This window comes from Orycteropus afer, unplaced genomic scaffold (assembly GCF_000298275.1).
Source record: "Orycteropus afer afer isolate SDZICR_OR568_19922 unplaced genomic scaffold, OryAfe1.0 scaffold00291, whole genome shotgun sequence".
NCBI classification, from domain to species: domain Eukaryota; kingdom Metazoa; phylum Chordata; class Mammalia; order Tubulidentata; family Orycteropodidae; genus Orycteropus; species Orycteropus afer.
Genome location: NW_006921878.1, coordinates 4,132,836 through 4,151,550, shown reverse-complemented (window position 1 = coordinate 4,151,550; position 18,715 = coordinate 4,132,836). Strand labels below are relative to the sequence as shown.

The following is an 18,715-nucleotide window of genomic DNA, read 5'->3' as shown; positions in this document are numbered from 1 at the left end:
ACACACTCCCAGAGCCTGGCCCTGCAGCCCAAGCTGACAGGCCTCCACCCCACGGCTCATTCATCCTCTAGGCTAAGGGGCTCCTCCTCACCCCCAGGAACTCCCAGCTCAGGAAGTGTCCACACTCCTCAGCTGCTCCCACCCCCACTGGGGCTTGTCACCCTCTGGAGCATAGCCCCACACAGTGCAGCCCCACACCCTCAGAGCTGCCTGCTCCCTCTCCCCTGCAGTCCTCAGAGCCCCATGGCAGCCCTGCCTTCTTCTCAGGGGCTCCCAGGCACTGGTCTAGGGTGTCAGGCCACTCTGCCACACCACACCGGACCCAGAGGAGGCATTCCACCAGGACTGGGGATTCATCTTTTTCTCTTCTTCTTCTGGCACACAGTGAGACTGGATCTCCCAGCCTCCCCTGCTGTGAGGTGGCCATGTGATCAGGTGCTAGCCAATGGGAAGTAGACAGAAGTAAAACCAAAAAAACCAAACTCACTGCCATTGAGTCGATTCAACTCATAGCAACCCCTCCTTGGGTTTCTGAGGTGGTATCACTACAGAAGTAGATGGCCCAACCTTCCTTCCGAGGAGTGGCTGGTGGGTTTGAACCACCAACCTTCTCATTAGCAGTCAAATGCCTTAGGCACTATTCCACCAGAGCTTCTAGACAGAAGTGAGGGACTCTCTATCCAGGCCCAGACGTGAAACCTTTCCGGCAAGGCACTGTCTTTCCTCTTCTCCCACCTGGACATCAATGCCCAAGGTGACCTCGGGCACCACACACTGAAGGTGACAGAGCCTCTGCCAGCCAAGTCCCTGCATTCCTGCAATATCTCCTCCATCTCCCACACAAAGCTGACGGCTCTGTTCTTGGGTAAACCATCTGGGTAAACTCCATTTCCTGATGACCCCACGTGTGTCAGAGTGAACTGTGCTCCACAGAGTTCTCAGGGGCTGTTTTCTCAGAAGTGGATCGCCAGGCCTTTCTTCTGAGGCACCTCTGGGTAGACTCAAACCACCAACCTTTCATTCAGCAGCCACACACTCACCACTTACACCACCCAGGGGCTCCTCGTTTTTGGCTTCAATCAGCTGGTCCTTTCAGGGCCTTGGTAAGAAAGCATCCTCTCCCACCCCTACAAGTTCGGAGTGCCTGTGCCAACTGGGAGGCACTCACTCCCCCAGGCTGAGCAACTGTCCTGGCCATGTGCCCCCAGAACCCACAACTCTTCCCGATTCCACAGGTAGTTTTTTTTTTGCAAGGTCCGATGAGGCACTGTTTAGGAATAGGGGCTCAGGCAGGCAGCCCAGGTCTGAACTACAGCCCACCACTTTTAACTCGGTGCCTCCAGGCCAATGTCTCAACACTCCATGTGTCTACTGGTTCATCTATAAGGAGGGGTGAGGTGGGGCCATGGGTAAGAACCACGGACAGGCTCCAAGCAAAGCCTGGTGGCCACTGTTACTGTCAGAGTCCCTGGGTGAGACAGTGACCACATTCAGCTGCTAACCATAAGGTCAGAGGTTTGAGCCCACGCAGAGGTTCCTTGGAAGAAGACCTGGCAATCTACTTGCAAAAATTCAGCCATTGAAAACCCTGTAGAGCACAGTTTTACCCTGGCACACACAGGGTCGCTGGGAATTGGAGTCACCTTGACGGCAGCTGATCAGGCTTCTGGTGTCACCGTTACCATCACGTACGACAAAACTTGTGTCCAAAATGACTCTCTTACACAAACGTAAATAAAGATAACATGGTGTCTGTAGCATTCCCAGAGGGAAACAATGCAAACGTCCATCAACAAGGGACAAATGGTCAGACTCAGGTCTACCCTTGCGATGGACACCTTCATAGCAATGACAGTGCTTAAGCTCTGGCCACATTTAACAGGGGCCGAACTTATAAACACAGTCTGTCTTTGAGCAGAAATATAAGATGTGACCAATGAGCCCATATGAAGTTCAAATACAGTCAACACTCAACTGTAATTGTCCAGGGACACAGACACGTGTAATGCAACTACGAAGAGAGACAAAGAGCCGAATACAGACAAAGCCAGGAGGCCTGTTGTCCTCTGGATGGGAAGAAGAATCGAAAGGCAGGGAGGGACGGGGGCGGGGGGGGGGGGGGATGAGGGCTCATTTCCTGGCGGGGGGGTTACTCAAAAGCTGGCTTGGAGCCAGCAGATGCGGCTACCGTTAGCGGCTGCTAGTCATTCCGACTGCCGGCAACTCTGCATGTGCAGAGCAGAATTGCCTTACAGAGCTTTCAAGGCTGTGACCTTTCAGAAGCGGATTGCCAGGCCTGTCTCCCAAGGCGCCTCCGGGTGGGTCTGAACCATCCACATTTTGGTTAATAGTCACGTGCCTGACCATGTGCGCCACCCAGGGACTCCAGAGCCAGCTGACAGACCCCCAGTACCCACTGCTCCCTAATCCACATGATTAGATGCCCAGGCCCAGGGTGCTACGTGAAAATGGCACCTCCTCACCCACTCACCTATACTGTTAACACCAGCCAGCCAAGCCCCTGCTGAGGTCCCTTGCCACTGTCACCTTCCCCTCCCCCACATCACCTCAGGAGCATTCGGCCCCCACCATCACCCAGTGGGCTTCCAAACCAGGGTGACCTAAGCACTGCCACCTCCCCATCCCCGGACTGCTCCCTCTCCTTCCCTCGCCATGTTTTCAGACGAGTAGCCCGGGTTTATCCCTTCAATGACCCTAAAACACCACTGGTAGCTTTGTCAGGGGTAGGGAGTTTCCCATCTGAGGGCGGGAGGGCCTGACTGCTGCAAGGCGATGCATGCTGCCCACTGGGTCCCCTCACTGGCCCCTCACATGACCATCCCCGGCTCATGCAGGGCAGACCTGCTCTCCTCTGCCCCCATGTTCCTGTGATAATCAACAATCCAGAGCTTCCTCCAAGGCCGTGACGGCCAGGACCCACCTCTGCCTTGACTTTAAACTGCAGCTGCCACTGGTCACCCACCCTCTGACCTCACCCCTGCCAGGTCACTTGCCTATCCCCACCTGTGCCCACCCAGGAGGGAGCACTGAGGGAGCTTATGCTGCCAGTCATCTGACATGGGGTCCCAAAGACCCCAAGCACATGAGTACCCCAGCTCAGGGCTCCTTCTGACCATGGCCCAGCCCACCCCTGCCACCTCTCGAGGACAGCCCATCTTCAGGACTCCAGCTGCCACTGTCCCAGTCTCAGTACTCTGTGGGCACCCAGGACCCACTAACCAGGGTCCCATCCCTGCCAGCACCACTGCAGCACCCCCTCAGCTCTGCCTGGCATCCCAGAGGCTTGAGGAGAGCACCCCCCTTCCTGGGCAGTGAAATATTATGCAACACAAGCTTCCTTTCTATGTGCACACAGGGTCTGCTGGTCAGAGACCCCCATCAGGAACCTCAGCGTTTGTTACCACCAGACACACAGCATTAATGCACAAAACAGTTGGACAGTAGAGTTTTGCTATTGTCATAAATGCAAAATGAGGAGTAGGTATATACATCTTACTCACTTTCTTAGATGTCATATTTTACGATAAAGAATTTCTACAAGAAGGGAACACACTGTGATACGCAGAATTCTAAGACGGTCCCAAGATTCCACACCATCTCCCAATCACTCAATCACATGCTTATCTGGGTGCTACTGTGAAGGGTTGTTCCAGATGTAATTAGGGCCTTAATCAGGGAACCTGAGCATAGGAAGCTTACCCTGGGTGGGCCTGATCTAATCAGGTGGGCCCACACAGGGACGGCTTTTTGTGAAGGCAGAGATTCAGAGTGGGAGAGGGATATACTCCGATGCAGACCTCAGGGTAGAGGGAACCACTTTGCGAAGACCCAAGAGCAGCCCCTGGCTGACGGCGCAGGCACCTCAGTGAGAACTTCGAGGTACTGAACTCCTCCACCAACAGCTGGAATGAGCTTGGAAATGGACTCTTCCCAGAGCCCACAAAGGAGCATGGCCCGGCCGGTCCTCTGATTTCCATCTGTGTGACCCTGAGCAGAAGTCCCGCTAGAGGTGCCTGGGATCCTGCCTACAGACCTGTGTGCTAACAAGTAAGCCACTTGATCTGTAGTTGTTAATATCACATGGACAGGAGGAAGGACAGAAAAAACAAGACTAAAACTAAAACTCTCTGACAGAAGCCCGGCAAAACGCCCGTGTCAGCCATTATGGGTGCTGGGCACCAGGAGGCTCTGTTCATTACTCTCTTTCCTTTTCTGTATATTTGAAACATTTCACGGTTGGTTTGTTTTTTAAAAAAAAGGTATACCTATAGTAGAGCTGACAAGGGGCAAGGCTGTGGTCACTGCTTGGTCACAGCCAGCTACCCAGAGAGAACGAGCAGTTGAACCTGTGGGCTTGGGATCATAGTCGCAGGGGACATCAAGCTCAATTGGCATAACATACTACACAAAACACTGTTCCACCTCCTACCTTGGCGAGTAGCGACTGGGATCTTAAAAGCTAGCAAGCTGCCATCTAGATGCAACGATGGGTCTCTCCTCATCCAGAGCAAAGAAGAATGAAGAAAACCAAAATTCATGGAAACAATTAGTCCTAGCGACTGGTACACCATCCGATCTGCAGCCTATATGACTATGAGACCAGAAGAACTAGATGGTGCCCGGCTACTACTGTCTTCCACTTGAAAGGGGATCTACGTAGGAGATCCTTGATAGAGTGGGAGAACAACGTGGAACAAAACTCAAAATCATTTGGAGAAAAAAAAAAGGGGGAGGACGGACCAGGTTTGCTGGTCCGATAGAGCTGGATGGAACCACTGAGACTATGGCCCCTAGCTGCCATTCAGGTCTGGAATCGAACCCACACCTGTGGTTTCCAGCCAAACAAAAGACAGGCATATGAGTTGAACATTTACCTCAAGTAGATACACTCCTTGGAGAGAACAATCATGGGAGAAAGAAGGGCTGCTTATGCACAGGGAGACAGCTCAGAAGAACAGGAGCCCATGGAGGGATGGACACTGGGAAGAGGTAACTGTGGGGAGGAGGTGGGAGGGGAGCTGTTGCACTGTGGTGAACTGCGGTCAATGTCATGAGACAAAGTGTCTATGAACTGCTGTATGGAAGGTGAATTTGCTCTGTAAACCTTCACCCAAATCACAATAAAATAAAATTAAAAAAAAAAAAAAAAAAGGTACACCTCTACTTGGAAGACATTATCCTGAGTGAAATAAGTCAATCACAGAAAAACAAATACAGTATTAGTTCTTTATTATAAAAAGTCAAGGACAGGTTTATATATGGAGGAAAACTTTCTTTGTTGGTTACCAGGAGTGGGAGGGGAGGGGAGGGGACACTGCAAAAAAATAAAATAAAATAAAACATCAGGCAAACCTCCGGCTGAGGGGCTTCTACAAAACACCTGCCTCCAGCACCAGCAACTGTTGCCAGTGAGTTGATTCCCACTCCTAGTGACCAGTGCGAGCCAGAGTTGAACCGTGCTCCACAGGGTTTCCAATGGCTGTATCTTTCAGACACAGATTTCCAGGCCTTTCTTCCAGTGTGCCTCTGGGTGGACTCGAACCTCTAACCTTTCTGTAAGTAGCTGAATGCTTAACCATTTGCACCACTCAGGGACTCCCAGAGACACCCTCTGTACTCAAAACTGTCAAGTTCATCAAAAACAAGGAAAGTCTGAGAATTGTCACCACCAAGAGGGGCCTAAACGTGATGATTAAATGTCACATGGATCCTGGATGGGTCCTGGGGCAGAAAAAGGACATGAGGGAAAAACCAAGGAAACCAGCTTATATAAAGTATAGTCTTTGGCTAATAACGTCTCTTCCTGGTTCTTCTCAGTAGTACATGAGCCTCAGATGTTACTATGGAAGAAAATGGGTGTGGGGTATGTGGACTTCTCTGTACCATCTTCCCAATTTTTTCTATAAATCTAAAACCAAACTCATGGCATGGCTGTCAAGTTGATTCTGACTCATAGCGACCCCTCATTGGATTTCGGAGGCGGAATCACTACAGAAGTAGGCCCAGTCATCCTCCTGAGGAGTGGCTGGTGAGTTTGAACCACCAGCCTTGTGCTTAGCAGTCAACTCCCTTAGGCACTATGCCACCAAAGCTAAAACAGCTTTTTAAAAATAATAATAAAAAATAAAAGAGCTCCCCATAAAAAAAGTAAGATTAAATCGACAAGCTGATAATAAAAACTGGTGGAAGAAGTAAACAGCCTTATAAAGATTGCACACACGGCACGTATCCCACTGTGCTCACCAAGTGGACAATTTCTGAAAGCCCTCAAGACCGCAGCACCTGGCTCTCCAGGTTACCGCGGGGAGTAGATCGTCAGAAACACCAGCAGATCCCCCACTCAGTCTGCACTTTGGAGGGTGACATGATGGGACTTGTCTTTAGCAGAAGGCTGGCCTTCCTCTGTTCCATGTTCCAACCGCTGCATTCCTGGGACAGATGCCTACTGTCCAGCCCCACCCCCTCCCACACGCCAAGGTGGGGTCCTGCTGACAAGGGAGCGCAGGGTCCCCCAGTCCCTCTGACCAAAGGGAAGCCACAGCTCACATTCTCACGGGACATGCTGTGAGGTGCAGCCTGCCCTTGGACAGAACCAGGTGAATCTAAGTGCGAGAAACGCTGGCACGAAGCTAATCAGACTGAGGGGTGACCTATGGCTCAACCCTAGGCCAGGCCACACACTGCGGATTAACCAGACCATCCACTGCTCACCCACAGCAGGTGTCAATGACGCAATCCTGTTCTCTGATGCCACTTGAGGCTCCGCCCTTAGCCTCAGCAGCTTCTCCAGCAGCCAGGGTGGCGTTTTCAAATGCCAACACCAGCTTTTAGACTTGGAGTCACTGCACAGTCTCAACAGGAAGGAACCTGGGCTGATGGCAATGAGCATGAGAGGGGCTCTGACCAGAGCAAGGCTGAGTACTCGCTAAGGAGGGGATGGACGGAGCTGGCCAGGGACAACACAGCTGTCCTCCTGGCTACGGCATGTGCCTGGGCCCTCCCGGCCTTGCCATTGATCTCTTAACCCAGGGCTCTGCCAGCCGCACTATGCCAAGTCTCAGCCAGATGCTGGAGACGCCAGTCCCACTCTGGCGCCCTAGGTCTCCTGTGCTCTGGACACAGGCCCAGGCTGGGGATTCTGGAGGTCAGACTCACTCACACACACAGACACCTTGATTAGAGAATCTTTCATTTCTCCAGGACACACAAGTGTTGTGCATACAGGTACATGTATATACATATACACATGCAAATGCACACAAACACATGTGGAAGCAGGCACTGTACACATACACATGTATGTGTGCAAACACACACACATGCTCATACATAGCACTGCATGCACAGAGATGTGCATGCACACACATGCATGTGTACATACCTGTACACGTGTACGTAGGTATTCACACACATCCGCATTCACATACATGTATACCGTGTGCACATGTGTTTATAAGTGCACACATATGTACACATGTATGTGCACATGCTAGGCTAACCAAGTATCCAAGTTGTCCCAGACCTGGGGGTTACCAGGACACAGCGCCTCCAGTTTTACACCCGAGGACACTGAGCTGGTCACCCTGACACACAGGGCACATACTTTCCAGAGGCAGTGGCACACTGGCCAGGCACCGTGGTAAGAATAACAACCTGCCCTGAGGCCGTGGCCAGTGGCCATCAGAAGGGAGGCAGGGAAGGCGACCAGCGTGAGCTCCCCGTGACCCACAGCCCTAGCGGGAGGGCTCAGCAGCACAGCACTGGGCATTCGCACCAGGAACCCACTAGCAAGCAGAGCAGCCCAGGGCTGAACCGGGCAGCCCTGCTCGCACAACGGCCCTCTGGAGGCCTCGTCAAACCATTCACAAGAGCAGCCCTCCCGTGTTCTGCAGACGAAGGCTCCTCCTGCACAGCCCCTTCTACCCAGTAGAAGACTCCCCAATGCAGACCAAACGGCTGAACCCAGAGAGCTGGGTCTGGACCCACAAGGACCTACACGTGTCCCCAAGTCCCAGATGAGGGGTGCTCCACGGCTGAATGATCGTCACCCACCTTAGTAACATACTGTGAACACAGTGGTCCCTGCACCCTCCCGCTCCACAGGCCCCTGCAAGGAAGCTCACACAGCCCCTCATTCCTGGTGTGCATGGGCTCCAGGGCTCGGTGTTGCTGACTAAGAGGAGGGTTAAGAACCTAGTGGTCTCCCCAGTGTGTTGACCAGGAACATGGCTCCTTCCACTGTCCCAGTGGCCTTCCCACCACCAATGCTCTTTCAGACAGCCCTGTCAGGGGCTTGGCTGAGATGGGCGCGAAGAGGAGCGGACTCATCCATCTCATGTGCATCACGTCCTGGTGTCGGGACATGGTGCTCAGAAGCTGGGTTATTAAACCAATCTGTGCAGCTGTCACGCACCCAACGAGCTTCATCTCAAATTGCCCTGTTCGGGATCCTCCGCCCCACCACCCAGGAGCACCTCAGCCCAGCCTTCAGGCTGCACAGCCAGCCAGGGAGAGGCACAGTAGCTGGGAGAGATCTGCATGTGGCGGGGAAGAGGCCCACACACTGGGAATTTACAGGGAATGGGGGCCCGCAGGTCTCCACTGTGGCTGCAGACCCAGGCCAGGTCACCCCCAACTGCCGCCCCCACATCATCAGCCTTCCAGGCCACTTTCAGAGGGAGGCTGCAGCTCAATCTCCCCCCACCCAGACTTCCCACTCACAGGCCCATGTACTGGCCCAGCAGCACCACCTGCAGGCAGGGAGCAAGAGGGCCGCGCCAGTGAGGCTGGCTGCCTGTCAGTCCCATCCTCCCTGCGAGAGATGGACAAGGCAAGGGGCGTAGATACTACCGTACCCCCACATCCTGACTTAGGAGAGAAGGCAGCACTGGGGCAAGGAGCAGACTGAACCCCTCTCCATCACGAAGACCTGGCTTTGCTTTCTGGGCAACAGGGCACGAGGCCTCTGCCCGCATCTGCAGTCCCAGAGCAGGTGACGGGAGCAGTGGCTGCACACAGCCCCTCCCTGGGAAGCATGCCTGTTCATGTGCACACACAGATGCACATATGTGTGTGCACGCATGCACATACACATGCACATGCACATAAGCATGTGCGCACACATGCACACTCACACACATGCATAACCAGCCCCAGGGACTCCCTACCACACAAGCAGCAGAGAAGGCATGCCCACTGGGATCAAATTTCCCCAGCAGCAGAGAGAAAGGCCGCCCAGCCCTCCAGGGAACCTTCCCAGTCGGAATGAAGAGAGAAGAGGGGCAATCCAAAGGAGGGGCTGCACAGCCTCTTAAAGGTCAGACCCACGCCCCAAACCCTCACCCCACGTGGGGAGGGGCTCATCCATGAAGGGTGGGGACCCACGCTCTCTGTGGCCCCAAGCCACTGGGAGCATAATCAACACGATCTTCTCTACCTGCCCTCTCTCTACTCAGGAGTACCACACACCCCAAGATCCAAGACTGTGTCCAAGGCAAATCGAGGCAGGGTAGAAAGGAGAGGCTGGGGAGCTGAGCGAGTGCTCCCCTCACAACACAGAAGAGACTAGAGGCATGGGTGACCTGCGCCCCGGGCCAAGCAGAGGAGGAGGAGGCCGTGGGGACAGGTGCAGGCAGAGGCACGGAGGTGCAGGCACGGGTGGAGCACAGGCCCCACCCAGGGTGAGGGAGGCCCGTCTCCCAGGGAAAGTCCCACGGGGGGGGGGGGGCTGTGGATGCTCCTAACGAGGCAATCCCTGTCAGTCCGTGCAGTGGGGCCACCCGAGGGGAGTGTGGGAGGGCGGTGGAGGGCGCACCCCCACACCCACCCCCACCCCCAGCCCGTGACAAGCTTCAGCTGAGACTCTAGCTCTGGAGGGGCTTCCGCTTGTGGGAATACAGAGAAGACAAAAACACAGGAGGACAAAAGGAGCAGAGGCCTCGCACTGCCCCTGCACCACAGCATCCTCACGGCTAAGGGGCTCACTGGCCCGTGCACGGCTGATGGCTTCACTCTGGTGCTCTGTGGCCCCTGCAGCTACAGGTTTTAAGAACTGGGTGCCCCCCAGCACCCCCTCCTGTGCCAGGACCCAGACCACAGAGTTGCAGGACTGGAGCGAAAGGCCGCTCACATGCCAGCAGCGTGTGCTGGGGGGGCCTCAGGTGGGCAGCAGGCAGCCTCCTCTCCTCTTCAGGACAGTGAGTACCCCAGGGATAGACAGGCCATGCTCACCAGGGCTGGCCAGGCCTCACCAGTCCCCCGATTCCCAGTCCCACACCTGACTTGTCACCCAGACTCGTGGCAGCAGCCAGGACAGCGGATCTTACATTTCCTGATGGCGCACTACCCATCAGCCTGCATGGACAGTGGGGCCGGGACCACAGGAGTTATGTCCAGGGACACCTAGATGTGCCAGTGAAGCGACAGGCCTGGAGAGCCCAGACAGTCCCAGACATGCCATGGTAATATCTTCACAAAACGTTTAAACCACCACCACCCCAGGCTCCTGCCTCCAAAGCTCTGAGGGCTCTTGCCCCAGAGTCAGTGGGGCCTTGGGGGTACAGCCCCCCGACACCAAGGCCCTAGGCTACCCCACCACCTCGAGCCCGCCCTGCACATGAGCCCCTTGAATCGGGTCGGGTCAAATCCATGTGCCTTCCTCCCAATGACCACACTCACTCCCGTCCTATCCTCCTCGCTGACTGGCTGGGTGGCAAGGCCAGCAGGGTGAGTCGGAAGTGCTGGGTCTATTTTAAACTGCAAACGCTTCCGGAATCTATAGCACTGACTGCCAGAGCACCCTCACTACTGGTCTCGCAAAGCAAATTTCTCTGCTTTTATTGACACCAGGCTGTTCACGTCACTTTGGCACACAAATCACACGCCCAAAGTAGCAACAGACCCAAAAAGGCTCAATAAATGCTGTAAACCTGAGTACGTCGGCACTTTAAAAAAACACGCTACCAAAATACTCCAAAATGGTCACAATTAAGCGACTGCTGAAGCGAGAGGCACAGAGCAATGAAGGAGACAGACTTGCGAGTGCGGCCGCATCTGGTACCCTCTGTGCAGAGCACCCGGCTCCGAGGGCCCAGAGGAGGTGCGGGGCAGGCCCAAGCAAGGGGCCAGACGTGAGAGACACACGGGCTGAGAGGCAGAGTCCCCACAGTCTCTGCGCCCGGCTCTCCTGAGAGTCACCAAGCCCCTCTCTGGGCCAGGCCCCTGCTGGAGACTGCCGACACAGGGCTGAGCGAAGTCCCTGCCCTCATGGTCTGTGCTCCAGTAGAGAGACCAGCAGTCAGTGTCAGAACACGGCTCCTGAGGAGAGAGCTGACTTGGCCAGCACCCACGCTGCAGACATGCTGAGGAGGGTCCCCGAGCGAGTCCTGAGGAGAACAGAGAAAGGTCCCCAGTACCACAACTGAGCTGAGACTGACTGACGGCTGAGGAAGAGCTGGAAGGCCTGTGGACATGGTGCAAGAGGGATGATGGGGAAACACAGAACACTGAGGGCTACAGGCCCCGGCTGCAAGATCCCACAGCAAACTCCCGAGAAGCCCCTCTCTACCAGACCACACTCAGATGGCGTGAGGTTCTCCACCGTGCCCCCCACTGCTGCCATGACAACCCTACTCCTTTGGGGCCAGAAACCAAGACCAAGGTAAAGGTGCCTTTCCAGAACTTTCCCAAAAGAACTATGACTGTACTCGATGCCGGCCCTGCTGGCTGTTTCCCCTAACTCTCTTGGGAATCAGGGTGTGGGTGGGGGTGAAGTGGAGGTGGTAGCTGTGCTACAAACACACTGGGGAGCACAAGACCCCACCAGAGCCAACCCGGGCCAGAAGCGTGGCACAGAGACCACAGGGCCCCATCGTGGGAGACAGAAACCTAGGCCGTGGTTCCCCCTGGCTGGGGCAGAAGAGAGACACAGGCCAGAGAGAGAAACAGAGCCAAGAAGAGATTGAGGGAGAGAAACTCCGGGAAAAGGTACCAGGTGAGCACAAAGAATCAAGGCGTTAGTTTCTTGCCTCAGATACCAGACAGCCCTCAGCCTTTTCACCCAACCCCTGGGGCACCCACAGCACAGGAGCCTCCGGAGCCCTGTGCCCCTAGGCCACCCTCGCCCTTCCCTCACCGAGCTCCTGATGGCTGGCATCAACCCCTCATTAGGCCCGCCCTCAGCCCAGTACCCAACTCACAGATGCCCTGGTGGCCCCTCCATACACTGAGTCCATCCAGGTCTCTCTGGCCACACCCTCACCCACTAGGCCTCAGACCTCTGGCCTCCTCGCTGGTCTCAGCCCCTCCATGGCCCCTCAGTTCTCCCACGGTAGCAAGTGTCCTGGCAGTGACACACACTGGTTCCCAGCCCTTCCCACCAGACCCTCCAGAGGCAGCCACAGCATTTGGTGGCATCTAAAGAAGCCCCTCGCAGACACCTTCACTCTGCCCGAGTCTCAGGGCCTCCATGGGGCTGTGCCCTAAGCCTAGGGCCGGCCCTTCTGTGCCTGCTCCACCCAGAGAAGCACCTGCTGCAGCCTTCTTAGGAGGCTTCGACTCGCCTGTGACCAGGGCCACCCCTGGGAACCCTCACTGCCCCCTGCGAGGTGGCATGCCCATGGGAGAGTGGCACTTGGTCCCCAAATCAGCCTGAAGCCCCCAAACAGGTGAAGGCATGGCAGAGTCCTAGCTCAAAGCTCAGCAGACACATGCTGGGGACACAGCCTGGACAGCAGCAACGTTTTTCTTTCTTCTTTTTGTTTAAGGAAAAGTGGGGCTTTCTCCCATAAAGTCTGTCTAGCTGGTAGACCCTGGCAAGACTGTGTGTCCACTCAGGCTGAGGGACGCAGCGCCGGCCTCAGCCGTGCGCAGTCTGACTCTCCTCACTGCTAGCCCACAGGGACTTCGAATGATCAGTGCCAGGTTGAGGAGTCTATAAAAAGGATGAAAGAACCTGGGAAATTTCCATGAGCAGAGCCTAGACACTGCAGCGGCGGGCAAGGCGGGAGCGCCACCTAGCGGCCCTCACGGGGCAGGACTCACAGAAATGTCTGAGTCACCAGGTCGCTGCTGGTCCCACCATGTGCCCGCCCGCCTGGCACCAAACAGCACCACCCATTCAATGAGCTGAGCCAGGCTCTAAACACACAACATACACACAAAGACACACAGACAAGAGATACAGATGCATGCAGAGACACACGGACAGACGTACACAGAGACACAAATGGACACAAACACAAATAGAGACAAAGACAGAGACACATGCACAGACATGCACAAAGATATACACACAAATATGCACACAAATTCACACATGCACAAACAGACACACCCTGAGACACACACAGACACACAGACACACGTACACCCAGCCTCCATCTGTGCTTCTGTCCCATGGGCTGGGGAAAAGGCTGTGGGGTCCAGCCCCAAGCCCCCAGCCCCCAGCCCCCAGCCCTCGTGTGCATGTGCTGGGCCAGAACGCAGCCTCTATCCCAGCAGCGGAGGCACCCAACCCCAGGAGCATGCAGGACACAGCCAGCGCATGGGGTGCAGCAGAGCCCACACTGCCCAGGAGCGAAGGGAGGTCACCAGCCCTCCTCACTCCACGTGGGCAGAAGACTCAGAGGTCACCTGCCTGCCCACCGCTGCTCACACACGGGAGCCCAGAGCCTGCATGCACTCCTGGCCAGTCCTGCCTGAGGCGGGGCTCGGAAGGGAGGGGAGGGTGGGCAGGGCTGTGAGGAGGTGGCTGCACCCTCTCCAGGTGCATGTGTGCACTCATTAGCTAAGCTCCTAGTAACATGCCCGCATGGACGGTGGAAAGACAAGAAAGGCTCCTGTCCCACGTTCCAGAGGCATCACCGGGGTGCCGTCACCCAATGCAGTAACTCCTAGATTCACCCCCATGGACTTCTCCTGCACCAGACTATATGGAATCCTTGGTAACATTTATTACCACTCTTAGCCATATAGTAACATGTGATAAAGATAGTTGTAAGCTGTTTAAATGTAGTATTTCTTGTGTTGTTGTTAGGTGCCATCAAGTTGGCTCCAACTCGTAGCAACCCTATGTACAGCAGAACAAAACTAAAATTTCTTAGATTATGTGAACACTAACAACAAGGTTGTTTCGGAAAATCTTGCTACACTGGATTACAATAGTCAGTTACGTCGTTGTTAGTAATGTGAGCAGAAGCCTTTTTGATTTTTCTCCCTCTTCTCCTTGAATTAATACTTTGTTCTCAAAAAAGCTATTGATGCAGGTTCACAAATACCACTGACCACAATACTGTAGCTAGACCACCAGAAAATATGACAAAATCAGCAACTATGAAAACACCAGCAACAACAAAAACAACAGCGCATGCTGGTAGCGCACACAGATGAAACCACGCGATTCCAAGCGTCACTGTAATTGGATGAGGACGACAGGTCTGACTGGAGGTTCAAAAAGTCAGTAAGCATGAAGTTTTTGCCTTGTAGTTGTACCGATACATAGACGCAAGCTCAGCTCATGAAAACTATTTGTTGTTATTTCTATAAAAAATAATTAACTTACACAGTCACTTTCGCATCATCCCTCTGACAGTGTCACCCGGTGCATCTGCGCCCCCTGTACCGTCCAAGTGACTCCACCACCACCCTTTCTTTTCCTCAACTTTGCAGCCAGAGCTCAGGGCTCCAAGGTGTCCATCCCACGTCCACGTTCCAGCAAGAGATGCTTGAGTCAGCAAGAGGTACAAGGCGGTCCGGTCCGGGCAGCTCTCGGAGTGATGGAGATCACTACAGGGGGCCGGCCCACCACCCCATGAACTAGGTGCCCCCTTCCCTGATGCATCCTCCAGAGAGCTTGGGACCTGCATTCCAGAGCTGCACTCAGCGCCCCAACCCCACCTCTGGGACAGGCTGGGCAACTCCTTGAACCTCGGCCAGCCAGTGCAAGGCTCTGGGACCAGAGAGCTTTGCTCTGCTGGCACAGGCCCTGCTGCTTCCTCTGGGGTCCTCCTAGGTCCAGACGGGAGGAGGTGGGAGAAGGAACCCAGCCCAAGTCCTAGGGTTTCACTGTTTTGTTTTGGAGTCTAAAGAAAGGTGGTGATGGGGCAGAGGTTGAAGAAAAGAAGACTCAGTTCCTGGGAGGGTTTATCCACCTCCTTCCAGGATCTTTGAGGGGAAGCCATGTTGGCAGCCCGGGCACCTTAGTGTGTATTCTTATAACACACAGGCTGGGCTCCAGGTGATCCAGGCAGGAGTGGGTGGGCAGTGCAGACGGAAAGGCCACTCTGCAGCTGCATGGTGGGGACTGCAGGGAGGGACTCTAATCCCAAAATCCAAACCAAACCTGAGGCCACCAAGTCTACCCTGATCCATGGCGTCCCTGTGTGCGTGCTCCATAGGACTTGCAATAGCTGATTTTTCAGAAGCAGGTCACCAGGACTTTCTTACTAGGTACCTCCTGGGTGAACTTGAACCAGCCCTTTTGGTTAGCAGCCAAACATACAACCATCTGCACCACCCAGGGACTCTGCTCCAAATCCCAAGTGGCCCCCTCCACGGGATGCCTGAGCAGGGCTGGGTGCCAAAAGTCTGTAAACAGTGTGGGAACTCCTCTTTCTGCCCGTAATACCACGGAGAGAAGGGGGTGGGCCACTCTACAAACTCTCAGCATCCTCCTTTCTTGCCCAGATTCATGCTAACAGAAGTGGGGGGAGGTGGGGAGACAGGAGGGGACATCCCCCTGCCTCTCCTCTGAGGCCTTTCCTCCATGCAAAGATGGCAGCAAAGACGCAGCTGCTCAGAGGCAGTTCTCAGCTGATGTGGTCGTTCAGTTTGTGTGTCAACTTGGCTGGGCCTGGCTGAGTGGCTGGGCAGCTGGGGGTAGTTATTCCCCATGATGAGACTGGCAATCAGCTCCATGGTGGGATCTACCACAAGCAGCTCAGTAGCTACCTCTGGGATATGGTCTGCTTCCATATATAAGGAGAAGCCTTGGGAATGGTCTCTAGCCTGTGGCACGCTTGGACCCTGCATGTAGCCGTGTCGTTGCTCAGCAGCCTATATGCTCTGCTGACCTTGGGACTTACAATGGACTTAAGTAAATGGCCTGCCATGTGGTTTGGTAACATCAGGACTGTGCCTTTTTACTTGTCAACCTCGGGGCTTCTCAGCCTCAGCAGCCAGCAGCTGTCTGAGTGAAGAAACGCCTCTAGCTCCAGTGGGCCGGGAGCAAGAGGCAGAGCTGGACCCCAGGGTTGAGGGGCTTTCATCCAGCCCCTGAAGCTTGGCACTCTGAACTTGGACTTAAAGCCTCCAAATTGTAAGAATAAACTCTTGTTTGTTAAGGCCATCCTATTTATGGTATATTTCTGTCAGAGCAGTGCTAGGTAACCAGAACAGCTGGGAACCCCACACAGCCCTCAAGGGAAGGGGCTGCCTTGGCAAGGGTCCATCAGACCCCAGCCGTGTGCCCATGCTGCATGCCCCACACTGTATAAGCAAAGTCACTGCGCGGTCCGCTCCTCTCTGAGGCAGCCTGAGCAGCGATGGTTACTGTGGACAGCCCCTGTGGCGAGGGAACCTCCTAAGAGAGCTGGGGGGAGGAGAGGAGAGGCACAGCACCCAACGCAGGAGCTGCCTCCGGAAGCCCAACGGAGAACAAACGACACCGAAGCACATGAGATGGCACGCGTCTGTTCCTCGAGGGGAAGCCAGATGGGGTGTGAGAACACACGCACCACCACCGGCCTGGGGAGTCAAGGAAACAGGACATGCTGGATGCCCCCCCCATGATGGGAACGGAAACCCCGTCTCACGGGGAGGCACTTCAGGCGGGTCCATCTCCCGCAGGCCAGCAGCTGCAAACCAGCAGAGGAGCAGCCACTCAGTCCCGAGGTGGAATGAGAGCAGGGTGAAGGGACACCTGGGCACGCTGAGAGTGGGGTGAGGGGTCGCCTGGGCACGGAGCAGCCACTACTCTGAGGACCGCAGAGGTGGCGGGGCCCCGCGGAGATGCCCACCACCCTAGCTACACACAGAACAGAGGCCGGGGAGATGCCACTAGATGGTGCCACAGGGACATTGGAGCCACATCCAGAGGCATGGCCAAAGGCATGGCTCAGCATGAGGGATTCTGGAGAGTAAATCTCACGCTCCAGGGATCTGGAAGCGGAAGCATGGGGTGGGGCATGGTAGGTAAACTGAAGCTGCCACTGAAGCCAACCAGAGCCAGGCCACTGGGTCCTGAGCTGCCAGAGCCCCCAGGCCTCTGCCGCCCCACCTGGCCCAGCTGCCCCGGAGGAGTCACAGAGAAGAGGGCCCAGCCTCCTCTGCCCCCACGTCCTCTCTCACTCAGCCCTCACCCTGGCCCTTGTCCGGGGCTGGTTTCTCCTCTGAGAGCCGCCACACGCCAGCACTCACCAGGACTTGGGCTCCCCGAAATGCAGGTAGTTGATGCTGTACAGGTCCATGTCCTCCGTGTGCCAGGCAAAGGTGGTCTTCCACATGCCAAAGTACAGGTAGGGCGTGTTGACGCCCTCTATGACGGTGCCGCATTCACGCTCCACCATGTCCAGGATGGTCCGCAGGCTCCCAATGTTCCACTGGGCCACGTCCTGCAGGGCAGCGGGCAGGCCGTCAGCACCCACACTCACCCAGAGCTCCTGTTCATCTAGCAATCCACTGCCCCAGACACTCACGGCAGGGGTGGGGGTGGAGGAGCCACGGATCTCTTCACCTGTAAAGCCGGTGGGACCATAGGAGCCTCCAAAGAGGCCCACCAGGGACCCTGTCAGCCTAACCCCAAACTGCCACCCAGATGCTTGGTCATGCCCTGGTGTGGGAACCTCCGGGGTTCCTTAGCGCGTGAACGCGCCCTATGGCTGTCAGTCTGAAGGGTTAACTACCAGCCCACTGCCCTGGACAGAAAAGGAGCAGCACACACCACCCCTGCCTGGGCTGGAACATTCTCTGGATTCCAAGTGGAGCACATGTGGTAAGGGCCTCACTGCAGCGTTTGCTGCTGGGTCGTGAGCTATCACATGCCTCTAAGTCAATGACACGGAAGGAGGAACAAAACTGCCAAGTGAGTTGCAGCTCAGTGACGGTTCCTCAGAGCCCCAGGCAGAGGGGGTGGCATAGGCTTCAGAGCCCAACCAAGAGAGACAGAGCCCCCCTGCCCCTGACTCATCTGCCCATAATGCCACAAGCAAACAAACCCCATCTTGCCATAAGTGCTTGTAAACGGGCATTAATCAGCTCCAAGTCCCTGGGGAAGTGTCCGAGCCTGGTGAGATTCTGAGCAGGAGCCCAGACGTACGTGCTCCTGTCCCTCAGCATCCTGCCACAGCAGCCTCCTCATTGGGCAGTGCAGCCCTGGGTGTGGCAGGAGCAGAGATCGCTCTGCAGTATACCCAGAACCCACAGAGAGCGGGGCAGAGACTAGACTCCCATAACATGAGCACAGGGAGTCCATGGGGTCAGTTCCCCCATCATGAGGACAAGGAGCCCAAGATCAGGGGCAGGGGCACCAGCAGCAGCCTGCTCCCCAGCCTAGTGCCCAGCGCAATTCACGTGGCTGCCCAGGCCACATGCTCACCACGTGGCAGACACCTTGGACTGTGGGGGGCGGGGAGGGCCCTAGTTCACTCTGTAACCTAGGCCTCAGTTTCCCATCTGCAAAATGAGCGTGACGGACCAG

General features: G+C 55.5%; 1 protein-coding gene across 1 annotated transcript in view; it reads right to left on the bottom strand.

The window, feature by feature from the left end:
• Nucleotides 1-18,715, bottom strand: part of KDM4B (lysine demethylase 4B) — a 141,858-nt gene that overhangs the window by 110,354 nt on the left and 12,789 nt on the right. The window contains exon 4 of the mRNA XM_042782345.1: nt 17,437-17,630. Within this exon, the coding sequence (XP_042638279.1) occupies nt 17,437-17,630 (194 nt within the window). The remainder of the gene's footprint in view (nt 1-17,436; nt 17,631-18,715) is intronic.